Consider the following 25634-nt stretch of genomic DNA (forward strand, 5'->3'; position numbering starts at 1 on the left):
AGGTGGCCGGTGATAGGTGAGACCAGGTGAGGAATGTGGTGGGGAGGGAGGGTGAATGTAAAGGGCTTATTCCTGTGCAACATATTTCAATAATTGTTATTCCAGGCAACCCTCTCCACCATCTTTGCTGCGGCAATCTATAACAAGACTGGCACAGCACGGTGAACTGTGGCCCGAGGGTCAGGGGAACTTTTCATCTATCTAAGATGTTTGACAGAACATCGCTGACAAAATAATTTCAAGAGACATCTCTGACAAAAATAGTCACCAGGGGAGAAATTTGAATAAAATGATACCCTTCTCACAGTTGTTTCCCCATTGTTAAGCAGCCTCTTAAAAATAAGGAACCACTTTCATCCATTGGTACTGGAAACAGGAAACCTGCCAATTACATAGGCATCTAATCAACAACTTCATCAGATGGTGATTCCACTTTTCTGAGTGGTTTATCTTTCTGTAATGATCCCGGGAGCCTTATTATCAGATGGCATAGTTTAACTGGTGCTGTTTGAACATGTCTGTTCTAATTTCCTGGCAACTTAATTTACTGTTTGATATCTTTCTTTCTCTATTTATTCTCTACTTTTTCTTATCTCTGCAATTTTGACTGCTTTCTCTCCCAATCCCTCTGCAGGTCTGACACTATTGTTCAGTTTCTGTTTCTTCCACTAACCCCCATCTTTCGTATCTTCTTGCTCCATTTCTTCCTCTTTTCTCCTTTTTTTTAGAACATAGAACCGTACAACAGGCCTTTCGGTCCACGATATTGTGCTGACCTTTTAAACTGCTCTAATATCACTCAACCCTTTCCTTCTCACATAGCCCTCCAACTTTCTTTCATCCATGTGCTTATCTGAAATTCTCCTAATGTATCTACCACTACCATCAGGAAATTCCATGCATCTACCACTCTTAGTGTAAAACCTTATCTCTGATATCTCCCCTATAATTTCGATCTGTCACCTTAACATTATACCCATTGTATTAGCCACCTGCTGGGAAAAAAAGTCTCTGGTTGTGCACTCACCATCCTTTATCACCTTGGCCACCTCTATCAAGACACCTCTTATTCTTCTTATGTATATAACCACACAATAACCCCAGCTCCTTCACCCTATCTTCATAAGACATGCTCTCTGATCCAGGCAGCATCCTCTGCACCTTCTCCTCCACATCCTCCTTGCAATGAGGTGACCACAACCGAGCACTTCATTCATTTCTTTCTGCTGTGCTTTTGCACAGTTTTCTGCTTTTCTTCTTCCCAGTGCTGTGGGTGCACTCTCTCGCTTATTCCAATCATGCTACTTCAAAGAACAAAGAGCAATGCAGGCACAGTACAGGCTCTCGACCCACAAAGTTGTGCCGACCTTTAAACCCTGCCCCCCCCCATATAACACTCCACCTTAAATTCCTCCATATACCTGTCTAGTAGTCTCTTAAACTTCTCTAGTGTATCTGCCTCCACCACTGACTCAGGCAGTGCACTCCACAATATCCCCCTTGAACTTTCCACCCCTTAGCTTAAAGCCATGTCCTCTTGTACTGAGCAATGGTGCCCTGGAGAAGAGGTGTTGGCTGTCCACTCTGTCTATTCCTCTTAATATCTTGTATACTTCTATCATGTCTCCTCTCATCCTCCTACTCTCCAGAGAGGAAAGCCCTAGCTCCCTTAATCTCTGATCATAATCATACTCTCTAAACCAGGCAGCATCCTAGTAAATCTCCTCTGTACCCTTTCCAATGCTTCCACATCCTTCCTATACTGAGGTGACCAGAACTGGACACAGTACTTCAAGTATGGCCTAACTAGAGTTTTATAGAGCTGCATCATTACATCGCATCTTTTAAATTCTATCCCTCGACTTATGAAAGCTAACACCCCATAAGCTTTCTTATAAAACCCTATCTACCTGTGAGGCAACTGTCAGGGATCTGCGGATGTATACCCCCAGATCCCTCTGCTCCTCCACACTACCAAGTATCTTACCATTTACTTTGCACTCTGCCTTGGAGTTTGTCCTTCCAAAGTGTACCACCTCACACTTCTCTGAGTTGAACTTCATTTGCCACTTCTCAGTCCACTTCTGCATCCTAACAATGTCTCTCTGCAATCCTCGACAATCCTCTACACTATCTACAACACCACCAACCTTTGTGTCATCTGCAAACTTGCCAATCCACCCTTCCACCCCCACATCCAGGTCGTTAATAAAAATCACTAAAAGTAGTGGTCCCAGAACAGATCCTTGTGGGTCACCACTAGTCACAACCCTCCAATCTGAATGTACTCCCTCGACCACGACCCTCTGCTTTCTGCACGCAAGCCAATTCTGAATCCACCTGGCCAAATTTCCTTGGATCACATGCCTTCTGACTTTCTGAATAAGCCTACCATGTGGTACCTTGGCAAATGCCTTACTAAAATCCATGTAGATCACATCCACTGCACTACCCTCATCTATATGCCTGGTCACCTCCTCAAATAACTCTATCAGGCTTGTTAGACACAATCTGCCCTTCACAAAGCCATGTTGACTGTCCCTGATCAGACCATGATTCTCTAAATGCCCATAGATCCTATCTCTAAGAATCTTTCCCAACAGCTTTCCCACCACAGACGTAAGGCTCACTGATCTATAATTACCCGGACTATCCCTACTACCTTTTCTGAACAAGGGGACAACATTGGTCTCCATCCAATCCTCCAGTACCATTCTTGTGGACAACGAGGACATAAAGGTCCTAGCCAGAGGGTCAGCAATCTCTCCCCTTGCCTCGTGGAGCAGCCTGAGGAATAATCCGTCAGGCCCCGGGGACTTATCGATCCTAATGTATTTTAACAACTCCAACTCCTCCTCTCCCTCAATATCAACATGCTCCAGAACGTCAACCTCACTCATATTGTCCTCACTGTCATCAAGTTCCCTCTCATTGATGAATACCGAAGAGAAGTATTCATTGAGGACCTCGCTGACTTCCACAGCCTCTAGGCACATCTTCCCACTTTATCTCTAATCAGTCCTACCTTCACTCCTGTCATCTTTTTGTTCTTCACATAATTGAAGAATGCCTTGGGGTTTTCCTTTACCCTACTCGCCAAGGCCTTCTCATGCCCCCTTCTTGCTCTTCTCAGCCCTTTCTTAAGCTCCTTTCTTGCTACCCTATATTCCTCAATAGACCCATCTGATCCTTACTTTCTAAACCTCATGTATGCTGCCTTCTTCCACCTGACTAGATAATCCACCTCACTTGTCACCCATGGTTCCTTCACCCTACCATTCTTAATCTTCCTCACCAGGACATATTTATCCCTAACATCCTGCAAGAGATCCCTAAACATTGACCACATGTCCATAGTACATTTCCCTGCAAAAACATCATCCCAATTTACACCCGCAAGTTCTAGCCTTATAGCCTCATAATTTGCCCTTCCCCAATTAAAAATTTTCCTGTCCTCTCTGATTCTATCCTTTTCCATGATAATGTTAAAGGCCAGGGAGCAGTGGTCATTGTCCCCCAGATGCTCACCCACTGTGAGATCTGTGAGCTGACCCGGTTTGTTACCTAATATTAGATCTAGTGTGACATTCCCCCTAGTTGGCCTGTTAACATACTGTGACAGGAACCCGTCCTGGACACACTTAACATGCTCTGTCCCATCTAAACCATTGGAACTAATCAGGTGCCTATCAACATTCGGGAAGTTAAAGTCACCCATGATAACAACCCTGTTATTTTTGCACCTTTCCAAAATCTGCCTCCCAATCTGCTCCTCGGTTTCTCTGCTGCTACCAGGGAGCCTATAGAATACCCCCAGTAGAGTAACTACTCCCTTCCTGTTCCTGACTTCTATCCATACTGACTCAAAAGAGGATCCTGCTATATTACCCACCCTTTCTGTAGCTGTAATAGTATCCCTGACCAGTAATGCCACCCCTCCTCCCCCTTTCCCACCTCTCTATCCCTTTTAAAGCACTGAAGTCCAGGAATATTGAGATTCCATGTATGTATCCAATCTCTCAGTTCATCACCTTTGTTCCTGATGCTTCTTGCATTGAAGTACACACACTTTAGCCCTTCTACCTTACTACCTTTACACCCTTCATTCTGTTTCTCTTTCCTCAAAACCTCTTTATATGTTAGACCTGGCTTTACTCCATGCATACTCCATACTTTACTCCATACTTGCAGATCTCACATGACCTTTATCCTCCTCCAACTCACTATCTGCTCTAATGCTCTGGTTCCCCTCCCCCTGCAAATCTAGTTTAAACCCCCCCCCCCCCCGGAGCAGCACTAGCAAACCTTCCTGCAAGGATATTAGTCCCCTTCCAGTTCAGGCGCAATCCGTCCCATCAGAACAGGTCCCATGTTCCCTGGAACAAGGCCCAATTGTCCAGAAACATGAAGCCCTCCCTCCTGCACCAATTCCTTAGCCAAGTATTTAGCTGCATTATCTTCCTATTTCTGGCCTCACTAGCACGTGGCATGGGTAGCAATCCTGAGATTGCAACCCTGGAGGTCCTGTACTTCAACTTTGCACCTAACTCCCTAACTTCTATTTGCAGGACCTCCTCCACTTCATTGGTCCCTACATGGACCACGACATCCGGCTGCTCACCCTCCCTCTTGAGAATACTGAGAACTCGATCAGAGATATCGCGGACCCTGGCACTAGGGAGGCAACAGACCATCCGGGATTCTCGATCTCTTCCACAGAACTTGTTATCTGTCTTCCTAACTATCGAATCCTCTATCACTACTGCTCTTCTCTTTTCCCTCCTTCCGTTCTGAGCTGAGGGTCCAGTCTCGGTGCCAGAGATGCAACCACTGCAACTTGTCCCCACCAACAGTATCCTTGTAGTTCTGTGTATTTCATGGCCCGGTATAGAAACACCAGTGCCTGGGAATGAAGTGGAGGCAGCCCTGATATCACTGTTCCCACCACATCCACAAGGAGTACTACCACAAAAACATAGCATCTATCGTCAAGAGACCCCCCTCATCCAGGTCAGGCTCTCTTCTCACTTCTGTCATTGGGAAGGAGATACTGGAGCCTCTGGTTCCTTTGAAGCAGTTATTACCCTTCAACCATCAGGCTCCTGAACCAGAGTGGATACCTTCACTCACCTCAACTGAACTGATTCCACAGCCCATAGACTCACTTTCATGCTTCTACAACTATTATTATTTATCTATCCATCAGTATTATTTATTTATCTATATATTTATTTGTTGTTTTGTATCTGTACAGTTTATCTTTTTTTGCATTTTGGCTGTCAGTCTTTGTGTGTACTTTTTCATTGATTCTTTTACATTTGTGAACTACTGTGAATGCTTGCAATATTATGAATCTTAAGGTAGTATACAGTGACATATGTACAGTATTTCAAAATTAAATTTACTTTGAACCTTTAATATTGTTCTCTCCTTGATATCTTACAAAATTCTATTGACTTCCCAGACACCCCACCAACCCTCCTCCTACACCCCATCCATTGCTCTGCAACCACCACTTTCTGTTAATCTTAACTGTTTCCCTGTTATAAACACTCTTGCTCATTCACTGGAACTCACAACACTCCAAACTTGGTAATTTGCACAATTAAAACCTCATAATTTCTCCATCTCGCTCTCTTCCGCTGAGATCTAGCCTTTTCAGATCAGTTCTTTGGTAAAGATAAAGATTAGATTCATTTGTCACATGTACATATCAAAATTTAAAGTAAAATTTATTATCAAAGTACATATATGTCACCATATACAACCCTGAAGTTCATTTTCTTGTGGGCATACTCATTAAATTAATAATAGAATAATAATCATAACAGAATCAATGAAAGACCACACTTAATTGGCCATTTAACTAGTGTGAAAAATACAACAAACTGTGCAAATACAAAAATAAATAAATAATGATAATAAATGAGCAATAAATATTGAGAATATGAGATGAAAAGTCCTTGAAAGTGGTTGTGGGAAAATGCCAGTGATGGGGCAAGTGAAGTTATCCCCTTTGGTTCAAGAGCCTGATAGCTGAGGGGTAATAACTGTTTTTGAACCTGGTGGTGAGAGCCCTGAGGCTCCTGTACCTTCTTCCTGATGGCAGCAATGATGCTGCCATCATTGCTAGGTGGTGGGGATTCCTGCTAATGGATGATGCTTTCCTGCTATAATGCTCTGTGTCGATGTACTCAATGGTGGGTGTGGTGAACTACATATACCTGCCTGGACACGCCCCCTGCTGACTGCTCCTGTGGCTCCTCCCACAGACCCCTGTATAAAGGCGATCAAGGCCTGAGCCTGGCCTCTCAGTCTCCAGGATGTAGTATGGTGGTCACTCACTGCTTGTTCCTTCTTCCAGTCAATAAAAGGCAATATCTCGCCTTTACGTCTCAGAATGAGTTATTGATGGTGCATCAATGGGGAGGGCTTTACCTGTGATGGACTGAGCCTTGTCCACTACTTTCTGTAGGATTTTCTGTTTAAGGGCATTGGTGTTTCCATACCAAGCTATGATGCTCTCCACTACACATCTATAGAAGTCTGGCAAAGTTTTAGATGACATGTCAAATCTTGGCAACCTCCTAAGGAAGTAGAGGCGCTGCCGTGCTTTCTTCATAATTGCACTTGCATGCTGAGCCCAGGACAAGTTCTCTGAAATAGTAGCATGGAGGAATTTAAAGTAGCTGACCCTCTCCACCTCTGATCCTCCAATGAGGACTGGCTCATGGACCTCTGCTTTCCTGCTCCTGAAATCAATAATCAGCTCCTTGGTCTTGCTGACATTGAGTGAGAGGTTCTTGTTATGGACAGATTTTCAATCTATACGGTGATTCATCACCACCTTTGATTTTGCCTACAAAAGTGGTGTCATCAGTATGTCATTGGTCACATGGTCAGAAGTGGACACACTGTGCTTAGTCACACAGACAGAAGTATGTTTAAATATCAAGACATGCAGGAATGTGCAGGGGACAGCCTGCAAGTGTTGGAGCATTTCCAGTGTCAACATTGCATGCCCACAACTTAGTAACCCTACTCTGTAGTCCTTGGAACGTGGGAAGAAACGGGAGTGCCTAGGGGAAAGCCACATGGTCACAGAGATAATGTACAAACTCCTTACAGACAGGGGGTGGGAATTGAACCCTGATTGGTGGCACTGTACAGTTCCAACATTATCTTTATAGAAATAGAGTAATAAACTCATACTCCATGGAAACTAGCTCTTCTGTCTGCCAAGTTCATACTGAAATCATTTTACACTAATCTGACATGATTCCTGTTTCATTCTCCCTGTGTTTCTTTTAATTAGACCATAAAGCATAGGAGCAGAATTAGGCCATTTGGCCTATCGTGTCTGGTCAGCCATTTGATTGTAGCTGGTTTAGTTTCCCTCTCAAACCCATTCCCCAGCCTTCTATCCAAAACCTTTGCTGCCTTAGGAACTGTAACCCCTTCCACCCAGATTCTACTGTTTGATCACAAGAGCAATTTACAGTGGCTAATTAAACTTTCAGCCCAGATGTCCTATGGATGTGGGAGCAAATGAGCAGAGAGAATTTGCAACAATTACACAAAAATCACACATTTTCAGGATTGAATGTGGGTCATTGGATTTATGAGGCTGGAGCCTCAAGTACACTATGGTGCTGCCTTATCCTCTGGATGAAATGTTACCCAAATATCATTTGATAAGACTCTTGTGTCTTTTGTGTATTACATGAAATATTTTATGAATGTAAGTATTATTGTACACCAAAAATCTTTCTTTCTCTTGCTATATTGTTTAATGAGCTAGAATTTCACTTGCCTTTGCACAGAGTGAATTTTCCAATGCAACTTCAATGCTATACTGATTGTAGAATTACAGTTTAAGGCAGCACGGTGGAGTAATGGTTAGCATAGTGTCATTACCACACCAGTGAACAGGTTCTATTCCTGTCACAGCCTGTGAAAGCTTATAGTTTTGACAGTCCGAGTGGGTGGGTTTTCCCTTGGGTGCTCCAGTTTTCCCCCACATTCCAAAGAAGTACAGGTTAGTAGGTTAACTTTCAAATAGGTATAATTGGGCTGGTAGGGCCTGTTACCATGTTGCATTTCTAAGTAAAATAAAATTTTTAAAAATTGGGGAAAGCTGAATAATCATTAAATATTGGGTGATAATCTGATTTGCCAGTAGGCTGATATGTCACTGTCTTTTTCAGAAACTACCTCTTCCGTCTCACACTCAACAATGTCTCTCTTATACAGGTAAGTTCCATTTACTCTCATAGCTTGTCGAAGGTTTTGTATATTAAAAAGGAAAATCCATTCATTTTCTGCCTCACCAAAAATGATTGCATTAAAGTCTTAGTTAGAATGTTTGCATGCAGTACGTTCAAGCACCTCAAGCTTGTAGCTTTGGAGCACAGTTGTCAATAAGCCACACTGGTAGAGGGAGGTCTCATCTTTGATGGTTGGCCCCGACTTTGCTGAGTCCGCAAGCTGTAGGAGCAGAATTAGGCCATTCAGCCCTTTGAGGCTGCTTCAACATTCCATCAGGGCTGTTTTATTATCCCTCTCAACCCTATTCTCCTGCCTTCTTCCCATAACCTTTGATGCCTTGACTAATCAAGAACCTGTCAACCTCCACTTTAAATATGCTCAGTGACTTGACTTACAGAGCCATTTGTGGCAATGAATTCCACAGATTCACTACCCTCTGGCTAAAGGCATTCCTCCTTATTACTGTTATAAATAGACATCCCTCTAATCTGAAACTGTACCCTCTGGTCCTCGACTTATCCACTATAGGAAACATCCTCTCCACATCTACTCTGTCTAGGCCTTTCAGTGTTCGAAAAGTTTCAATGAGATCCCCCCTCATTCTTCTAAAACTCTGGCAAGTACAGGTGCAGAACTATCAAACAGTCCTAACATGTTAACCCTTTCATTCTTGGCATCATTCTCATGAACTCTTTCTGGACCTTCTCCAATGCCAGCACATCTTTTCTAAGATAGGGGCCCAAAACTGCTCACAACACTCCAAAAGCAGTCCACCCAATGTCTTATAAAGACTCAGCATTATATCCTTGCATTTATACTTTCGTCTTCTGGAAGTGAATACCAGCATTGAATTTTTTTCCTTACCACCTGCTCAACTTGCAAGTTGACCTTTAGGGGATCCTCATGCAGTTCTCCCAAGTTCCTTTGCACCTGATTTTTAAAAAATTGTCTTCATTTAGAAAATAGACCACATCTTCATTCCTTCTGTCAAAGTGCATGACAATGCACCTCCCTACACTATATTCTATCTGCCACTTCTTTGGCCATGTCCCCCAATCTGTTTACATCCTTCTACAGACTGCTTCCTTAACACTACCTGCCCTTCCAGCCACCTTTTTATCATCTGCAAACTTAGGCACAGAGCTACCCATTCCTTTATCGAAATCACTGATATACAACGTGAATGGAAATGGTCCCAACACTAACCCCTGTAGCACACCACCAGTCACTGACAGGCAACCAGAAAAGGCCTGCTTATTTTCACTCTTTGCCTCCTGCTAGTCAGCCAATCCTCTATCCTTGCTAGTACCCTTCCAGTAATACCTTGTTAAGCAGCATTATGTGTATTATCAAAGGCCTTTTAAATCCAAACAAACATCCACTGACTTCTTTATCTATCCTACTTTTATTTTCTCAAAGAATTCCAAAGGGATTTGTTAAGCAAGGTTTCCCTTTGAGAAAATCTGCTGATTTTTGGCCTATCTTATCATACACTACCAAGTACCTTAAAATCACATCCTTCCAGACTTCAATATAACACTGATAGGAGTGTATTATAGGCCACCTAATGGGGAGCGTGAGTTGGAAGAGCAAAAGTGTAAGGAGATAGCAGATATTTGTGGTAAACACAAGGTGGTGATTGTGGGAGATATTAATTTTCCACACGTAGACTGGGAAGCTCATTCTGTAAAAGGGCTGGATGGTTTGTGAAATGCGTGCAGGATAGTTTTTTGCAACAATACATAGAAGTACCGACTAGAGACGGGGCAGTGTTGGATCTCCTGTTAGGGAATGCGATAGGTCAGCTGACAGATGTATGTGTTGGGGAGCACTTCGGGTCCAGTGATCACAATAGCATTAGCTTCAATATAATTATGGAGAAGGACAGGACAGGACCTAGAGTTGAGATTTTTGATTGGAGAAAGGCTAACTTTGAGGAGATGCGAAGGGATTTAGAGAGAGTGGGTTGGGTCAAGTTGTTTTATGGGAAGGATGTAATAGAGAAATGGAGGTCATTTAAGGGTGAAATTATGAGGGTACAGAATCTTTATGTTCCTGTTAGGTTGAAAGGAAAGGTTAAAGGTTTGAAAGCACCATGGTTTTCAAGGGATATTAGAAATTTGGTTTGGAAAAAGAGGGATGTCTACAATAGATATAGGCAGCATGGAGTAAAGGAATTGCTCGAGGAATATAAAGAATGTAAAAGGAATCTTAAGAAAGAGATTAGAAAAGCTAAAAGAAGATACGAGGTTGGTTTGGCAAATAAGGTGAAAGTAAATCCGAAAGGTTTCTACAGTTATATTAAAAGCAAGAGGATAGTGAGGGATAAAATTGGCCCCTTAGAGAATCAGAGTGGTCAGCTATGTGTGGAGCCGAGGGAGATGGGAGAGATTTTGAACGATTTCTTCTCTTCGGTATTCACTAAGGAGAAGGATATTGAATTGTGTAAGGTGTGGGAAACAAGTAAGGAAGTTATGGAACCTATGACAATTAAAGAGGTGGAAGTACTGGCGCTTTTAAGAAATTTAAAAGTGGATAAATCTCCGGGTCCTGACAGGATATTCCCCAGGACCTTGAGGGAAGTTTGTGTAGAAATAGCAGGAGCTCTGACGGAGATCTTTAAGATGTCATTAGAAACGGGGATTGTGCCGGAGGATTGGCGTATTGCTCATGTGGTTCCATTGTTTAAAAAGGGTTCTAGAAGTAAGCCTAGCAATTATAGACCTGTCAGTTTGACATCAGTGGTGGGTAAATTAATGGAAAGTATTCTTAGAGATAGTATTAATAATTATCTGGATAGACAGGATCTGATTAGGAGTAGCCAGCATGGATTTGTGCGTGGAAGGTCATGTTTGACAAACCTTATTGAATTTTTTGAAGAAGTTACAAGGAATGTTGACGAGGGTAAGGCAGTGGATGTAGTCTATATGGACTTCAGCAAAGCCTTTGACAAAGTTCCACATGGAAGGTTAGTTAAGAAGGTTCAGTCGTTAGGTATTAATGCTGGAGTAATAAAATGGATTCAACAGTGGCTAGATGGGAGATGCCAGAGAGTAGTGGTGGATAATTGTTTATCGGGATGGAGGCCGGTGACTAGCGGGGTGCCTCAGGGATCTGTTTTGGGCCCAATGTTGTTTGTAATATACATAAATGATCTGGATGATGGGGTGGTAAATTGGATTAGTAAGTATGCCGATGATACTAAGGTAGGAGGTGTTGTGGATAATGAGGTGGATTTTCAAAGCTTGCAGGGAGATTTATGCCGGTTAGAAGAATGGGCTGAACGTTGGCAGATGGAGTTTAATGCTGAGAAGTGTGAGGTTCTACATTTTGGCAGGAATAATCCAAATAGAACATACAGAGTAAATGGTAGGGCATTGAGGAATGCAGTGGAACAGAGAGATCTAGGAATAACAGTGCATAGTTCCTTGAAGGTGGAATCTCATGTAGATAGGGTGGTGAAGAAGGCTTTTGGAACGCTGGCCTTTATAAATCAAAGCATTGAGTACAGAAGTTGGGATGTAATGTTAAAATTGAACAAGGCATTGGTAAAGCCAAATTTGGAATATTGTGTACAGTTCTGGTCACCAAATTATAGGAAAGATATCAATAAATTAGAGAGAGTGCAGAGATGATTTACTAAGATGTTACCACTTAAGTTACTTAAGCACTTAAGCACTTAAGTTACAGAGAAAGGTTGAACAAGTTAGGTCTCTATTCATTGGAGTGTAGAAGGTTGAGGGGGGGATTTGATCGAGGTATTTAAAATTTTGAGAGGGATAGATAGAGTTGACGTGAATAGGCTATTTCCATTGAGAGTAGGGGAGATTCAAACTAGAGGACATGATTTGAGAGTTAGGGGGCAGAAGTTTAAGGGAAACACGAGGGGGTATTTCTTTACTCAGCGAGTGATAGCTGTGTGGAATGAGCTTCCTGTAGAAGTAGTAGAGGCCAGTTCAGTTGTGTCATTTAAGGTAAAATTGGATAGGTATATGGACAGGAAAGGAGTGGAGGGTTATGGGCTGAGTGCAGGTAGGTGGGACTAGGTGAGATTAAGAGTTCGACACGGACTAGGAGGGCTGAGATGGTCTGTTTCTGTGCTGTGATTGTTATATGGTTATATGGTTAATATCTTCCCAACCGCTGAAGTTGGGCTATCTGACCTATAATTTCCTACTGCTGTCCTCCCTTCTTGAAGAGTGTAGTGACATTTGCAATTTTCTAGTCCCTCCAGAACTATTCTAGAATCCAGTGATTCTTGAAAGATTACTAATATCTACAACTACCTCTTTCAGAACTCTGGGATGTAGTTCATCTGGTCCAGCTGACTTATCTAGTGAAGACCTTTCAGCTTCCAAAGCACCTTAGCATACTGCTAAAATGAAGACTGAGCCAAAATACTTGTTTGCCTGCTATTTCTTTGACCCCATTACTACCTTTCCAGCAACATTATCTACAATCTAATATCTACTCTCACTTCACTTTTGCTCTTTATATCTGAAAAAAAGAGTGTCTTCTTATGTTATTGGTTTGCTTCCCATTTCTCCATTCTACTCCTTATGGCTTTTTTAGTTGCTTTCTATTTTTAAAAGGTTCCCAAACCTTTAACTTCTGAATTTTTTTTTGCTATATTATATACCTTCTCTTTACCTTTTATGTTGTCTTTGACTTCTCTTCTCAGTCACAGTTGTGTCATCCTTCGTTTAGAATATTTCTTCATCTTAGTGATGTATCTATCTTGTACCCTCTGATTTGCTGACAGGGCATTGAAGCAGGAATCCAATCACAGACCCAGTACTGTGCACACAGTGATATTAATTGAGTAACAAAATTCAAGGTGCAAACAAAGTCAGCATCAAAGTTCAGGCTGAGATCAAAACATCCAGAGAAATCCAAAAACCAGAACCAGGAAAAGTCAATATTCAGACAGGTAGAGCACAGGTACAAATACCAGAAAGGCAGGGGAAAATTCACTAGCACAATCTGATGTAAACACAGGACTGAAATACACTGAGCAATAAACAGAGAGGCAGATGATAGATGGAGTACAATGAGACACAGGTGGCAGCAATACAGGTAATAATGAGAAACAGATGAGAGATGGAGGACTCAGTAATACAGGGGCTGGAGTAGATCAGGAGCGGGGACAGGAGCACATGGCAATACAAAACCACAGACTGACAGCGGCGCGGCGGGGTGGGGCGGGGTGGGGCGGGGTGGGGGGGGGGAGGGGAGGAACACACAAAAAGACAGAGTTCAGCTGGAGGTACTGACATTTGCCTTAAGAAACTCCAGCCATTGTTGTTCTGCCATCATCCCAGCTCATCTCTCATACCTCTGTAATTCCCTTTATTCAACTGTAATACTGATACATTATCTTCTCCCCCTCAAACTGCAGGGTGAATTCTATCAAATTATGATCACTGCCTCCCATGAGTTCCTCTACCTAATCAAATCTGGTTCATCACACAGGACCCACTACAGAATAGTCTTTCCCCTAGTTGCTCAACCACAAGCTACTCTAAAAAGCCATCTTGTAAGCATTCTGCAAATTCTCTCTTGGGATCCAGCACCAACCTGATTTTCCCAATCTGTCTGCATATTGAAATCCCCCATGGCTATCAGAACATTACCCTTATGACATACCTTTTCCATTTCCCATTGAAATTTATATCCCACATCCTGGCTGCTATTTGGGGGCTGTATATAACTCCCATTAGGGTCTGCAGTGAACTCTACCCACAAGGATTCTTTATAGAACTTTTATAATCTTTATAGATTACTTTGATCCTATGCCCTTTCTTAGGATTTGATTTTAATTTTTTACTTCTTTGTCCTTCTGATACAATGTGTATCCTTGGATGTTAAGCTTCCAACTGTGATCTTCTATGGGCCGTGTCTCAGTGATGCCTACAATGTCATATCTGCCAATCTCTAACTGCACTGCAAGATCATCTGCCTTATTCCATATACTGCATGCTTTCAAATATAACACCTTTAGTCTTGTATTCATCTCCTTCACGATTTTACTCTCACGTTACTCATCCCACTGACTGCAAATTTGCCCTTTCATCTGCCTGTGCTTCCTCACAGTCTCACTACACATCAACTTGTAGTACTCTCAACTCATGTCCTCTTGTTTGAATCTCCCCTGCTCTCAATGGAAAAGGCCTATCCACGTCAATTCTATCTATCCCCCTCATAATTTTAAATATCTCTATCAAGTCCCCCCTCAACCTTCTACGCTCCAAAGAATAAAGACCTAACGTTCAATCTTTCCCTGTAACTTAGGTGCTGAAACCCAGGTAACATTCTAGTAAATCTTCTCTGTACTCTCTCTATTTTGTTGACATCGTTCCTATAATTCGGTGACCAGAACTGTACACAATACTCCAAATTTGGCCTTACCAATGCCTTGTACAATTTTAACATTACATCCCAACTCCTAGACTCAATGCTCTGATTTATAAAGGCCAGCATACCAAAAGCTTTCTTCACCACCTTATCCACATTAGATAGGTATATGGACAGGAAAGGAGTGGAGGATTATGGGCTGAGTGCAGGTAGGTGGGACTAGGTGAGAGTAAGCGTTTGGCATGGACTAGAAGGGCCGAGATGGCCTCCGTGCTGTAATTGTTATATGGTTATTTTAACTGCCCCACCCTCAGATCTACCACTTAGGTTGCCATTCCCGACAAATGAGTTTAAATCAGGGGTTGACCACCCGGGATCCATAGACCCCTGGCTTAATGGTAAGGGTCCCTGGCATAAAAAAGGTTGGGAACCCCTCGTTTAAATGCTCTCCAATAGCTCTAGCAAATCTACCTGCAAGGCTGTTGGGAAAACTGTTGCCCGGTTGTGTGAATAACATTACAAAGGTTTTTTGCAAATAAACAGTGATTCCCCAATACTCAGAAGGTTCAGGGATGATTTGAGTGGAGTTTCCAAAACACTGTAAACATAGAGACAAAACATAGAACATAGAAAGTGAAGGAAACAAACAGGAAGGGTGGACAAAGGAGAGTCAGTGGATGTTGCTTACTTTGGTTTTCAGAAAGCCTTTTCAAGGTATTGCACCAAACAGGATAAAAGCCCATGGTAATTCGGGAAAGATACTAGCATGGATAGTGTATTGGCTCAGAATCAGAATCAGGTTTAATATCACCAGCATACAGTATGTTGTGAAATTTATTGTTTTGTGGCAGCAGTACAAGTGAAATACTTAAAAACTATGAATTACTATAAGAAGTGTGTGTATATATATATATATATATACACACACACACACACACACACACACACACACACACACACACACACATATATATATATATGTATAAACATAATTTAAATAAATAGTAGAAAAAAAATACTGAGGAAATGTTTGTGGGTTTATTGTCCATTGGGTGTGTGTCCTCAGGCTCCTGTGGCCTCCTCCTCGATGGGAACATTGAGATGAGGGCATGTCATGGATATTGGGGTCCTTACTGATGGATGCCCCCTTTTGAAGGTATCTTGGATGCTGGGGAGGCTAGTGCCCATGATGGAGTTGGCTGAGTTTACAACTTTCTGCAACTATTTCTGATCCTGTGCAGTGCCTCCTCAATGCCAGGCGATGATCCAACCAGTTAGAATGTTCTCTATGGTACGTCTGTAGAAATTTGTGTGTGACTTTTGTGACATATCAATTCTCCTCAAACTCCTAATGAAATTCATTAGCACACTTCTTTGTAATTGCATCAGTTTGTTGGGCCCAGGATAGATCTTCAGAGATTTTGACACCCAGGAACTTGAAGCTGCTCACTCCTTCCACTTCTGATCCATTGATGAGGACTGGTGTGTGTTCCCTCAACTTACCCTTCCTGAAGTCCAAAAACAATTCCTTGGTCTTAATGACATTGAGTGCAAGGTTGTTGTTGCAACACCACTCAACCAGCTGATCTATCTCACTCCTGTATGCCTCCTTGTCACCATCTGAAATTCTGCCAACAATGGGCCTTTAATGGTGACCAGTGGTGTTCGGAGTTGTGACTGCTTCTTTTCATGTTATATATCAATGATTTAGATGATGGAATTAATGGCTTTGTGGCTAAGTTGTGGATGATGTCGAGGGACAAAGATGTGGCAGATGGAATATAGTGTAGGGAAGTGCATGGTCATGAACTTTGGTAGAAGGAATAAAAGCATAGACTATTTTCTAAACAGGGAGAAAATTCAGAAATCAGAGGTGCAGAGGGATTTGGGAGTCCTTGTGCCGGATTCCCCAAAGGTTAACTTGCAAGTTGAGTCAGTGGTAAGGAAGGCAAATGTAACGTTAGCATTCATTTTGACAGGACTAGAATATAAAAGCATTAGTTAATACTGAGGCTTTGGAAGGCATTTGTCAGACTGTACTTGACTGCACTTGGAGTATTGTGAGCAATTATGTGCCCCTTATCTCAAGTCATACTGGCACTGGAGAGGTCCAGAGCAGGTTCATGAGGATGATTTCAGGAATGAAAGGGTTAGTATATGAGAAATGTTTGATTGCTCTAAGCATGTGCTTGCTGGGGTTTAGAAGAATGAGGATGGATCTCATGAAACCTATTGAAAGGTCTAGATATAGTGTGTGTGAAGAGGATATTTCCTATTCTGGGTATGTCTAGAACCAGAGGGCACAGGATCAGAATAGAGGGACATGCCTTTGGAACAGAGATGTGAAGGAATTTCATTAGCCAGAGGCTAGTGAAGCCATAGAATTCATTACCACAGAAGGCTGTGGAGGCTAAATCATTAGTAAGTTTTAAAGCAGAGTTGATAGTTTCTTGATTAGTAAAGGCATCAAAGGTTACAGGGAGAAGGCAGGAGAATTGGGTTGAGAGGCATAATATATCAGCCATGATGAAATGGTGTGGCAGACTCAATGGGCTGAACCAGCCTAATTCTTTTCTTTTGTTTTATGATTTCACTGATTTCATTACCATACAGAAACAGGCCCTTTGGCCCACTCAGTCTATGCTGAAATATTATTGTGCCTAGTCCCATCACCCCACATCTGGACCATCTACAAACTTGTCCAAACTTCTCTTAAATGTTTCAACAGAACCCACATTCATCACTTTCGCTGGCATTCTATGGCATAGTGGAATCGCCCATCATCCTCTGAGTGAAGAAGATGCCCCTCAGGTTCCCCTTAAATGTTTCACCTTTCATCTTTAAACTTATGACCTCTGGTTCCAGTGTCAGCTAACCTCAGAGGAAAAAAGCCTGCTTGCATTTAACCCATAGTCTCATAATTTTGCATTCCATCAAATCTCTGCTCATTCTCTGTGCTTGAGGGAATAAAGTCCTAACTTATTGAACCTTTCCCTATGGATCCTCAAGTCCTGGCAACATCCTTATCCTTGTAAAATTTCTCAGTTTTTTTTCAATCTTTCATATGCTGCACACAGTATTCTAAATTAGGTTTCACCAATGTGTTACACAATTTCAACATAACATCCCAACTCCCGTACTCTGATTTATGAAGGTCAGTGTGCCAAAAGCTCTGTCTAGGACCCAGTCTACCTCTGACACCACTTTTAAATCTAATGTGGGATCTGTCAGCTCTGACTTGATGATCGATGGAGTGAGTGAGATGTTTGTGAGGTGGAATGCTCTGTATACCGCTAATGCTGTGGTTCTGTGTCTTCTGACACGTGAACAAGGTATGTACATGCTCAAGTTCACTGAAAGCAGCATTACAGAAAGTGAAAAACATTTGTCACGGTGTTGAGTGTCAGGGTTGGGACATCATGTTACAGTTGTACAAAATGTTGCTGAGATGGCACTTCAAGTATCGTGTACAATTTTAGTCACCCTTTTTTAGGAAAGGTATTATTAAACTGAAAAGAATGTAGGGAAAATTTATACAATGCTGCCAGGACTCGAGAGCCTGAGTAATAGGGAATGACTGGACAGGCTAGGACTTTATTCCTTGGAACATAGGTGACTGGGGGATTATCTTATAGAGGTGTATAAAATCATGAGTGGTATAGATAGGGTAAATCGACAGTCATTTTGACAGTGAAGAGGAACTGAAAACAAAAGGGCATAGGCTTAAAGTGAGAGGGAGAAAATTTAAAAGCAGCAACTTCTTCATGCATATGGAATACACTAACAGAGGAAGTGGTTGAGGGAGATTTGAAGTATACCTGGATAGGAGGGGTTTAAAGATTTAAAGTTTAGCTTTATTTGTGTCATGTATATCGGAGCATTTGTGCAGTGCGTTATTTGCGTCGTTGGGTGACAGTCAGAGGGGGGAAGTGAAGGTGAGTAGACAGGTAGTGCAGAGCACCCTTATAGCCATCCCCCTGAATAATAAGTTTACCGTCCTGGATACTGTTGGCGAGGATGACCGACCAGGTATGAGCCACGGTGGCAGAGCCTCTGGCACTGAGTCACACCCTGTGGTGCAGAAGGATGGGACGGAGTAGAGGAGAGCTGTCGTCATTGGAGACTCAATAGTCAGGGGAGCAGACAGGAGATTTTGTGGACGTGAGAAGGACACCCGCATGGTTTGTTGCCTCCCGGGTGCCAGAGTCCGGGATGTCTCTGACTGGGTGCATGACATCCTGGTACGAGAGGGAAAGCAACCAGAAGTCATGATACATGTTGGTACCAACGACATAGGCAAGAAGAGGGATGAGGTCCTGAAGTGTGAGTTTCGGGAACTAGGCAGAAGGCTGAAGAACAGGACCTCAAGGGTGGCGTTCTCAGGATTGCTGCCTGATAGTGATGGTAAGAATTGGAGGAGATGGCAGTAGTGGCTGCCATCATCAGTGTGGCTGGGGAGTTGGTACAGGGGGTAGGGTTTTAGATTTTTGGATCATTGGGATCTCTTCTGGGGAAAGTGAGACCTGTACAGATTGGATGGGTTGCACCTGAACCCGAGGGGGAGCAATATCCTTGCTGGTAGGTTTGCTAGCATGGTTCAGGAGGGTTTAAACTAATTTGCAAGGGGGATGGGACCTGGACTGATAGAGCAGTGAAAGAAGTGCAAGGAGTAAAGCCAGATCTAACATATAGAGAGGCTTTGAGGAAAGAGAAACAGAATAAAGGGTGTAAGGGTAGTAAGGTAGAAGGACTAAAGTGTGTGTACTTCAATGCAAGAAGCATCAGGAACAAAGGTGATGAACTGAGAGCTTGGATACATACATCGAATTATGATGTAGTGGCCATTACGGAGTCTTGGCTGACACCAGGGCAGGAATGGATTCTCAATATTCCTGGATTTCAGTGCTTTAAAAGGGATGGGGGGGGGGGAGGGGAGGGGAGGAGGGGTGGCATTACTGGTCAGGGATACTATTACAGCTACAGAAAGACAATAGACAGTAGGTGCAGAAGTAGACTATTCGGCCCCTCGAGTCTGCACCGCCATTCTGAGATCATGGCTGATCATTCACTATCAATAGCCAGTCCCTGCCTTGTCCCCATATCCCTTGATTCCCCTATCCATCAGATATCTATCTAGCTCCTTCTTGAAAGCACCCAGAGAATTGGCCTCCACCGTCTTCCGAGGCAGTGCATTCCACACCTCCACAGCTCTCTGGGAGAAGAAGTTTTTCCTCAACTCTGTTTTAAATAACTGACCTCTTATTCTCAATCCATGCCCTCTGGTACTGGACTCTCCCAACATCTGGAACATATTTCCTGCCTCAATCCTATCAAATCCTTTAATTATCTTAAACGTTTCAATCAGATCCCCTCTCAATCTCCTCAATTCCAGTGTGTACAAGCCAATCTCTCCAATCTCTCTGCGTAAGACAGCCCTGCCATCCCAGGAATCAACCTAGTGAATCTACCCTGCACTTCCTCAATTGCCAGAATGTCCTTCCTTAAACCTGGAGACCAAAACTGTACACAATATTCCAGGTGTGGTCTCACCAGGGCCCTGTACAAATGCAAAAGGACATCCTTGCTCTTGTACTCAATTCCCCTTGTAATAAAGGCCAACATTCCATTTGCCCTCTTCACTGCCTGTTGCACTTGCTCATTCACCTTCATTGACTGATGAATTAGGACTCCTAGGTCTCTTTGCATTTCTCCCTTACCTAACTCTACACCGTTCAGACAATACTCTGCCCTCTTGTTCCTGCTTCCAAAGTGGATAACTTCACATTTATTCACATTGAATGACATCTGCCAAGTATCTGCCCACTCACCCAGCCTATCCAAGTCTCCCTGTATTCTCCTAACGTCCTCTTCGCATGTCACACTGCCACCCAGTTTAGTATCGTCAGCAAACTTGCTGATGCCCTCAGCAAATTTTCAATGCCCTCATCTAAATCGTTGACATAAATCGTAAAGAGCTGTGGTCCCAATACAGAGCCCTGTGGTACCCCACTAGTCACCTCCAGCCAGTCCGAGAAACACCCATTCATTGCAACCCTTTGCTTTCTATCTGCCAACCAGTTTTCTATCCATGTTGAAACACTGCCCCCAATGCCATAAGCTCTGATTTTACTCACCAATCTCCTATGTGGCACCTTATCGAATGCCCTCTGAAAATCTAGGTACACTACATCCACTGGCTTACCCTCGTCTAACATCCTTGTTACACCCTCAAAAAACTCCAACAGATTAGTCAAGCTGGTAAAGGGTGGGTAATGTAGCAGGATCCTCTTTTGAGTCAGTCTGGGTGGAAGTCAGGAACAGGAAGGGAGCAGTTACTCTACTGAGGGTATTCTATAGGCCCCCTGGTAGCAGCAGAGATACCGAGGAACAGATTGGGAGGCAGATTTTGGAAAGGTGCGAAAATAACAGGGTTGTTATCATGGGTGACTTTAACTTCCCGAATGTTGATTGGCACCTGATTAGTTCCAATGGTTTAGACGGGACAGAGCATGTTAAGTGTGTCCAGGACAGGTTCCTGTCACAGTATGTTAACAGGCCAACTAGGGGGAATGTCATACTAGATCTAGTATTAGGTAACAAAGCGGGTCAGCTCACAGATTTGTCAGTGGGTGAGCATCTGGGGGACAGTGATCACTGCTCCTTTTAGCATTATCATGGAAAAGGATAGAATCAGGGATGACAGGAAAATTTTTAATTGGGGAAGGGCAAATTATGAGGCTATAAGGCTAGAACTTGCGGGTGTAAATTGGGATGATGTTTTTGCAGGGAAATGTACTATGGACATGTGGTCGATGTTCAGGGATCTCTTGCAGGATGTTAGGGATAAATTTGTCCTGGTGAGGAAGATTAAGAATGGTAGGGTGAAGGAACCATGGGTGACAAGTGAGGTGGATTATCTAGTCAGGTGGAAGAAGGCAGCATACATGAGGTTTAGGATACAAGGATCAGGTGGGTCTATTGAGGAATATAGGGTAGCAAGAAAAGAGCTTAAGAAAGGGCTGAGAAGAGCAAGAAGGGGGCATAAGAAGGCCTTGGCGAGTAGGGTAAAGGAAAACCCCAAGGCATTCTTCAATTATGTGAAGAACAAAAGGATGACAGGAGTGAAGGTAGGACTGATTAGAGATAAAGTGGGAAGATGTGCCTGGAGGCTGTGGAAGTCAGCGAGGTCCTCAATGAATACTTCTCTTCGGTATTCACCAATGAGAGGGAACTTGATGACGGTGAGGACAATATGAGTGAGGCTGATGTTCTGGAGCATGTTGATATTAAGGGAGAGGAGGTGTTGGAGTTGTTAAAATACATTAGGATTGATAAGTCCCCGGGGCCTGACAGATTATTCCTCAGGCTGCTCCATGAGGCAAGGGAAGAGATTGCTGACCCTCTGGCTAGGATCTTTATGTCCTCGTTGTCCAGAGGAATGGTACTGGAGGATTGGATGGAGACGAATGTTGTCCCCTTGTTCAAAAAAGATAGTAGGGATAGTCCAGGTAATTATAGATCAGTGAGCCTTACGTCTGTGGTGGGAAAGCTGTTGGAAAAGATTCTTAGAGATAGGATCTATGGGCATTTAGAGAATCATGGTCTGATCAGGGACAGTCAGCATGGCTTTGTGAAAGGCAGATTGTGTCTAACAAGCCTGATAGAGTTCTTTGAGGAGGTGACCAAACATATAGATGAGGGTAGTGCAGTGGATGTAATCTACATGGATTGTAGTAAGGCATTTGCCAAGATACCACATGGTAAGCTTATTCAGAAAGTCAGAAGGCATGTGATCCAAGGAAGTTTGGCCAGGTGGATTCAGAATTGGCTTGCCTGCAGAAAGCAGAGTGTTGTGGTGGAGGGAGTACATTCAGATCGGAGGGTTGAGACTAGTGGTGTCCCACAAGGATCTGTTTTGGGACCTCTACTTTTTGTGATTTTTATTAACGACCTGGATGTGGGGGTGGAAGGGTGGGTTGGCAAGTTTGCAGATGACAGAAAGGTTGGTGGTGTTGTAGATAGTGTAGAGGATTGTCGAGGATTGCAGAGAGACATTGTTAGGATGCAGAAGTGGACTGAGAAGTGGCAGATGGAGTTCAACCCAGAGAAGTGTGAGGTGGTACGCTTTGGAAGGACAAACTCCAAGGCAGAGTGCAAAGTAAATGACAGGATACTTGGTAGTGTGGAGGAACAGAGGGATCTGGGAGTACATGTCTACAGATCCCTGAAAGTTGCCTCACAGGTAGATAGGGTAGTTAAGAAAGCTTATGGGGTGTTAGCTTTCATAAGTCGAGGGATAGAATTTAAGAGACGCGATGTAATGATGCAGCTCTATAAAACTCTAGTTAGGCCACACTTGGAATACTGTGTCCAGTTCTGTTCACCTCAGTATAGGAAGGATGTGGAAGCATTGGAAAGGGTACAGAGGAGATTTAGCAGGATGCTGCCTGGTTTAGAGAGTATGATTATGATCAGAGATTAAGGGAGCTAGGGCTTTACTCTTTGGAGAGAAGGAGGATGAGAGGAGACATGATAGAGGTGTACAAGATATTAAGAGGAATAGATCGAGTGGACAGCCAGCACCTCCTCTCCAGAGCACCTCTGCTCAGTACAAGAGGACATGGCTTTAAGGTAAGGGGTGGAAAGTTCAAGGGGGATATTAGAGGAAGGTTTTTCACTCAGAGAGTGGTTGGTGCATGGAATGCACTGCCTGAGTCAGTGGTGGAGGTAGATACACTAGTGAAGTTTAAGAGATTACTAGACAGGTATATGGAGGAATTTAAGGTGGGGGTTTATATGGGAGGCAGGGTTTGAGGGTCGGCACAACATTGTGGGCCGAAGGGCCTGTAATGTGCTGTACTATTCTATGTTCTATAACAACCAATGTAATCCAAGGATGTGCTGGGGGCAGCCTATTTAAATGGAAGTGAGCTGGAGTGAACAAGATGGATGAGCTGGGTTGAAGGACCAGATTTTGCATGATGTGTGACTCTGTAACTCTAAGATTCTCTGTGCTCCTTCTCTCTAAGTGGTTTTGGGCCAGACATTGCCCATTTGGGCATTATATGTAGGCTTGTTGACATTTGCAAGGAGATTTTCAATATTCAAGAGTCAAAATTCAAGACTGTATTGTTATTGCCCAACTGTAAACCAGAACAAAATGATTGTTACTCCAGATCTGATGGAACAAAGAACTTGTTAAATACAAGTACATAAGATTAGCTTAAATACGTAGACTGATTGTATGTACATAAAGTGATGCTAAGCGTAGGAATATCTATACATAAGGGACTCTGACAGGAAATGACAAAGCAATGTTTGTGGGGACTGTGGTGGGGTGGGTCAGTTGGTGGAGGTGTTGATCAGCTTTGGGGTAATAACAGTTTCTGACTTTGATGGTCCTGGGGTGCATACTGAGTTGCCTCTTCCCAGATGGGAGTGGAACAGGAAGTCCATGAGCAGAGCATTGCTGGCCGTTTCTGCCACCTTTCTGTATGTATGTCATTGATGGCAGGTAGGATGGTACTGGAGATATGTTACACAGTTCTAATGACCCTTTGTAGAGCCCTTTTGTCCATGTTCTTAAATCTGAATTTTGCAGATTAGTTGAATAGGTTAGGACTTTATTCCCTAGATTATAGGAGAATAAGGGAAAATTTGATAGCATACAATATTATGAAGCTTATAGGTGAATGCAAGCAAGTTTTTTCACTGGGGTTGGTTGAGACTAGAACTAGAGGTCCCAGGTTAAGGATGAAAGGTGAAACATTTAAGGTGAACATGAGGAGGAACTTCACTGTGAGGGTGGTGAGAGTGTGGAAATGTGGACATGGAACATCTAGGGGTCAAATGTCGTCCGCCTTAACTGCCAAGAGTGTTTTCCTCCATCATCCTGGCAGTGGTGTACATTCCACCTCAGGCCAATGTCAGGCGGGCTCTGGAGGAGCTGAGCAACGTAATGAACAGGCATGAAATTGCGCACCCTGATGCCTTCCCTACCATTGCAGGAGATTCAAGAAGGCCAGCATGAAGAAGTCTCTGAACACTTACCACCAATATATTACCTGTAGAACCAAAGGAGCCCACACACTTGACTACCATTATCCCACCATCAGCAATACTTACTGTGCCATCCCATGCTCACACTTCGGAAAGTGTGATCACCTGGCAGTACTTCTACTCCCAGCATATAGGCAGAGACTAAAGACTGCAACACCAGTGGTGAGAACTTGGTCAAGGGAGGCAGAGGAGAGCTTACAGAACTGCTTTGAGTCAGTGGACTGGATGATATTCAGGGATTCATCTTCAAGTCTGAATGAAGGTGCCACAGTTGTCACCAACTTTATCACAACCTGTGAGGATGAGTGTGTGCCTTCGAGAACATGCTGGACATACCCAAATCAAAAGTCGTGGATGAACAAGAAGATTTGTAACCTGCTGAGAGCTAGATCTATGGCATTCTAGACCGGTGATCCAGATCTATACAAGAAGTCCAGGTACGACCTATGGAAGGCTAACTTAATAGCAAAAAAACGAATCCATTTGAGGTTAGAGAAGGAATTGAATGCACGTCAGCAAGGTGTGCAGAATATTGCTTTCTTAGAGCAAACCCTAACATGATGAATGGCAGTGGTGCCTCACTTCCAGATGAGCTTGCTGTCTTTTGTTCACATTTTGAAAGGGAGAATAAAACTACATCTATGCAAATTCCAAACACGAGGAAATCTGCAGATGCTGGAAATCCAAGCAACACACACAAAATGGTGGTGGAACGCAGCAGGCCAGCCAGCATCTATAGGGAGAAGTACAGTCGAATTTTGGGCCAAGACTAATGAAGGGACGAAGCAGAATAATAGGTCAGCATAGACTAGAAGGGCCACTGTGCCTGATTCTGTGCTGTAGTGCTCAATGACTTGAAAATACTGGAAATTCCCAGCAGGCCAGGCAGCATCTGTGAGAAGAGAAAGAGGGATATTGGTATTGGTATAGATTTATTAAAAACAGGAGAAATT

At 43.1% G+C, this 25634-nt stretch overlaps 1 protein-coding gene across 2 annotated transcripts in view; it reads left to right on the forward strand.

Moving 5' to 3' along the window:
* sema5ba (sema domain, seven thrombospondin repeats (type 1 and type 1-like), transmembrane domain (TM) and short cytoplasmic domain, (semaphorin) 5Ba) overlaps positions 1 to 25634 on the forward strand; it is a 531708-nt gene that overhangs the window by 249087 nt on the left and 256987 nt on the right. For both annotated transcript variants that reach the window (XM_059967676.1, XM_059967677.1), the window contains one exon: positions 8208 to 8253. In XM_059967676.1, coding sequence (XP_059823659.1) covers positions 8208 to 8253 — 46 coding nt within the window. The remainder of the gene's footprint in view (positions 1 to 8207; positions 8254 to 25634) is intronic.

This window comes from Hypanus sabinus, chromosome 4 (assembly GCF_030144855.1).
Source record: "Hypanus sabinus isolate sHypSab1 chromosome 4, sHypSab1.hap1, whole genome shotgun sequence".
In the NCBI taxonomy this organism is placed as follows: Eukaryota; Metazoa; Chordata; class Chondrichthyes; order Myliobatiformes; family Dasyatidae; genus Hypanus; species Hypanus sabinus.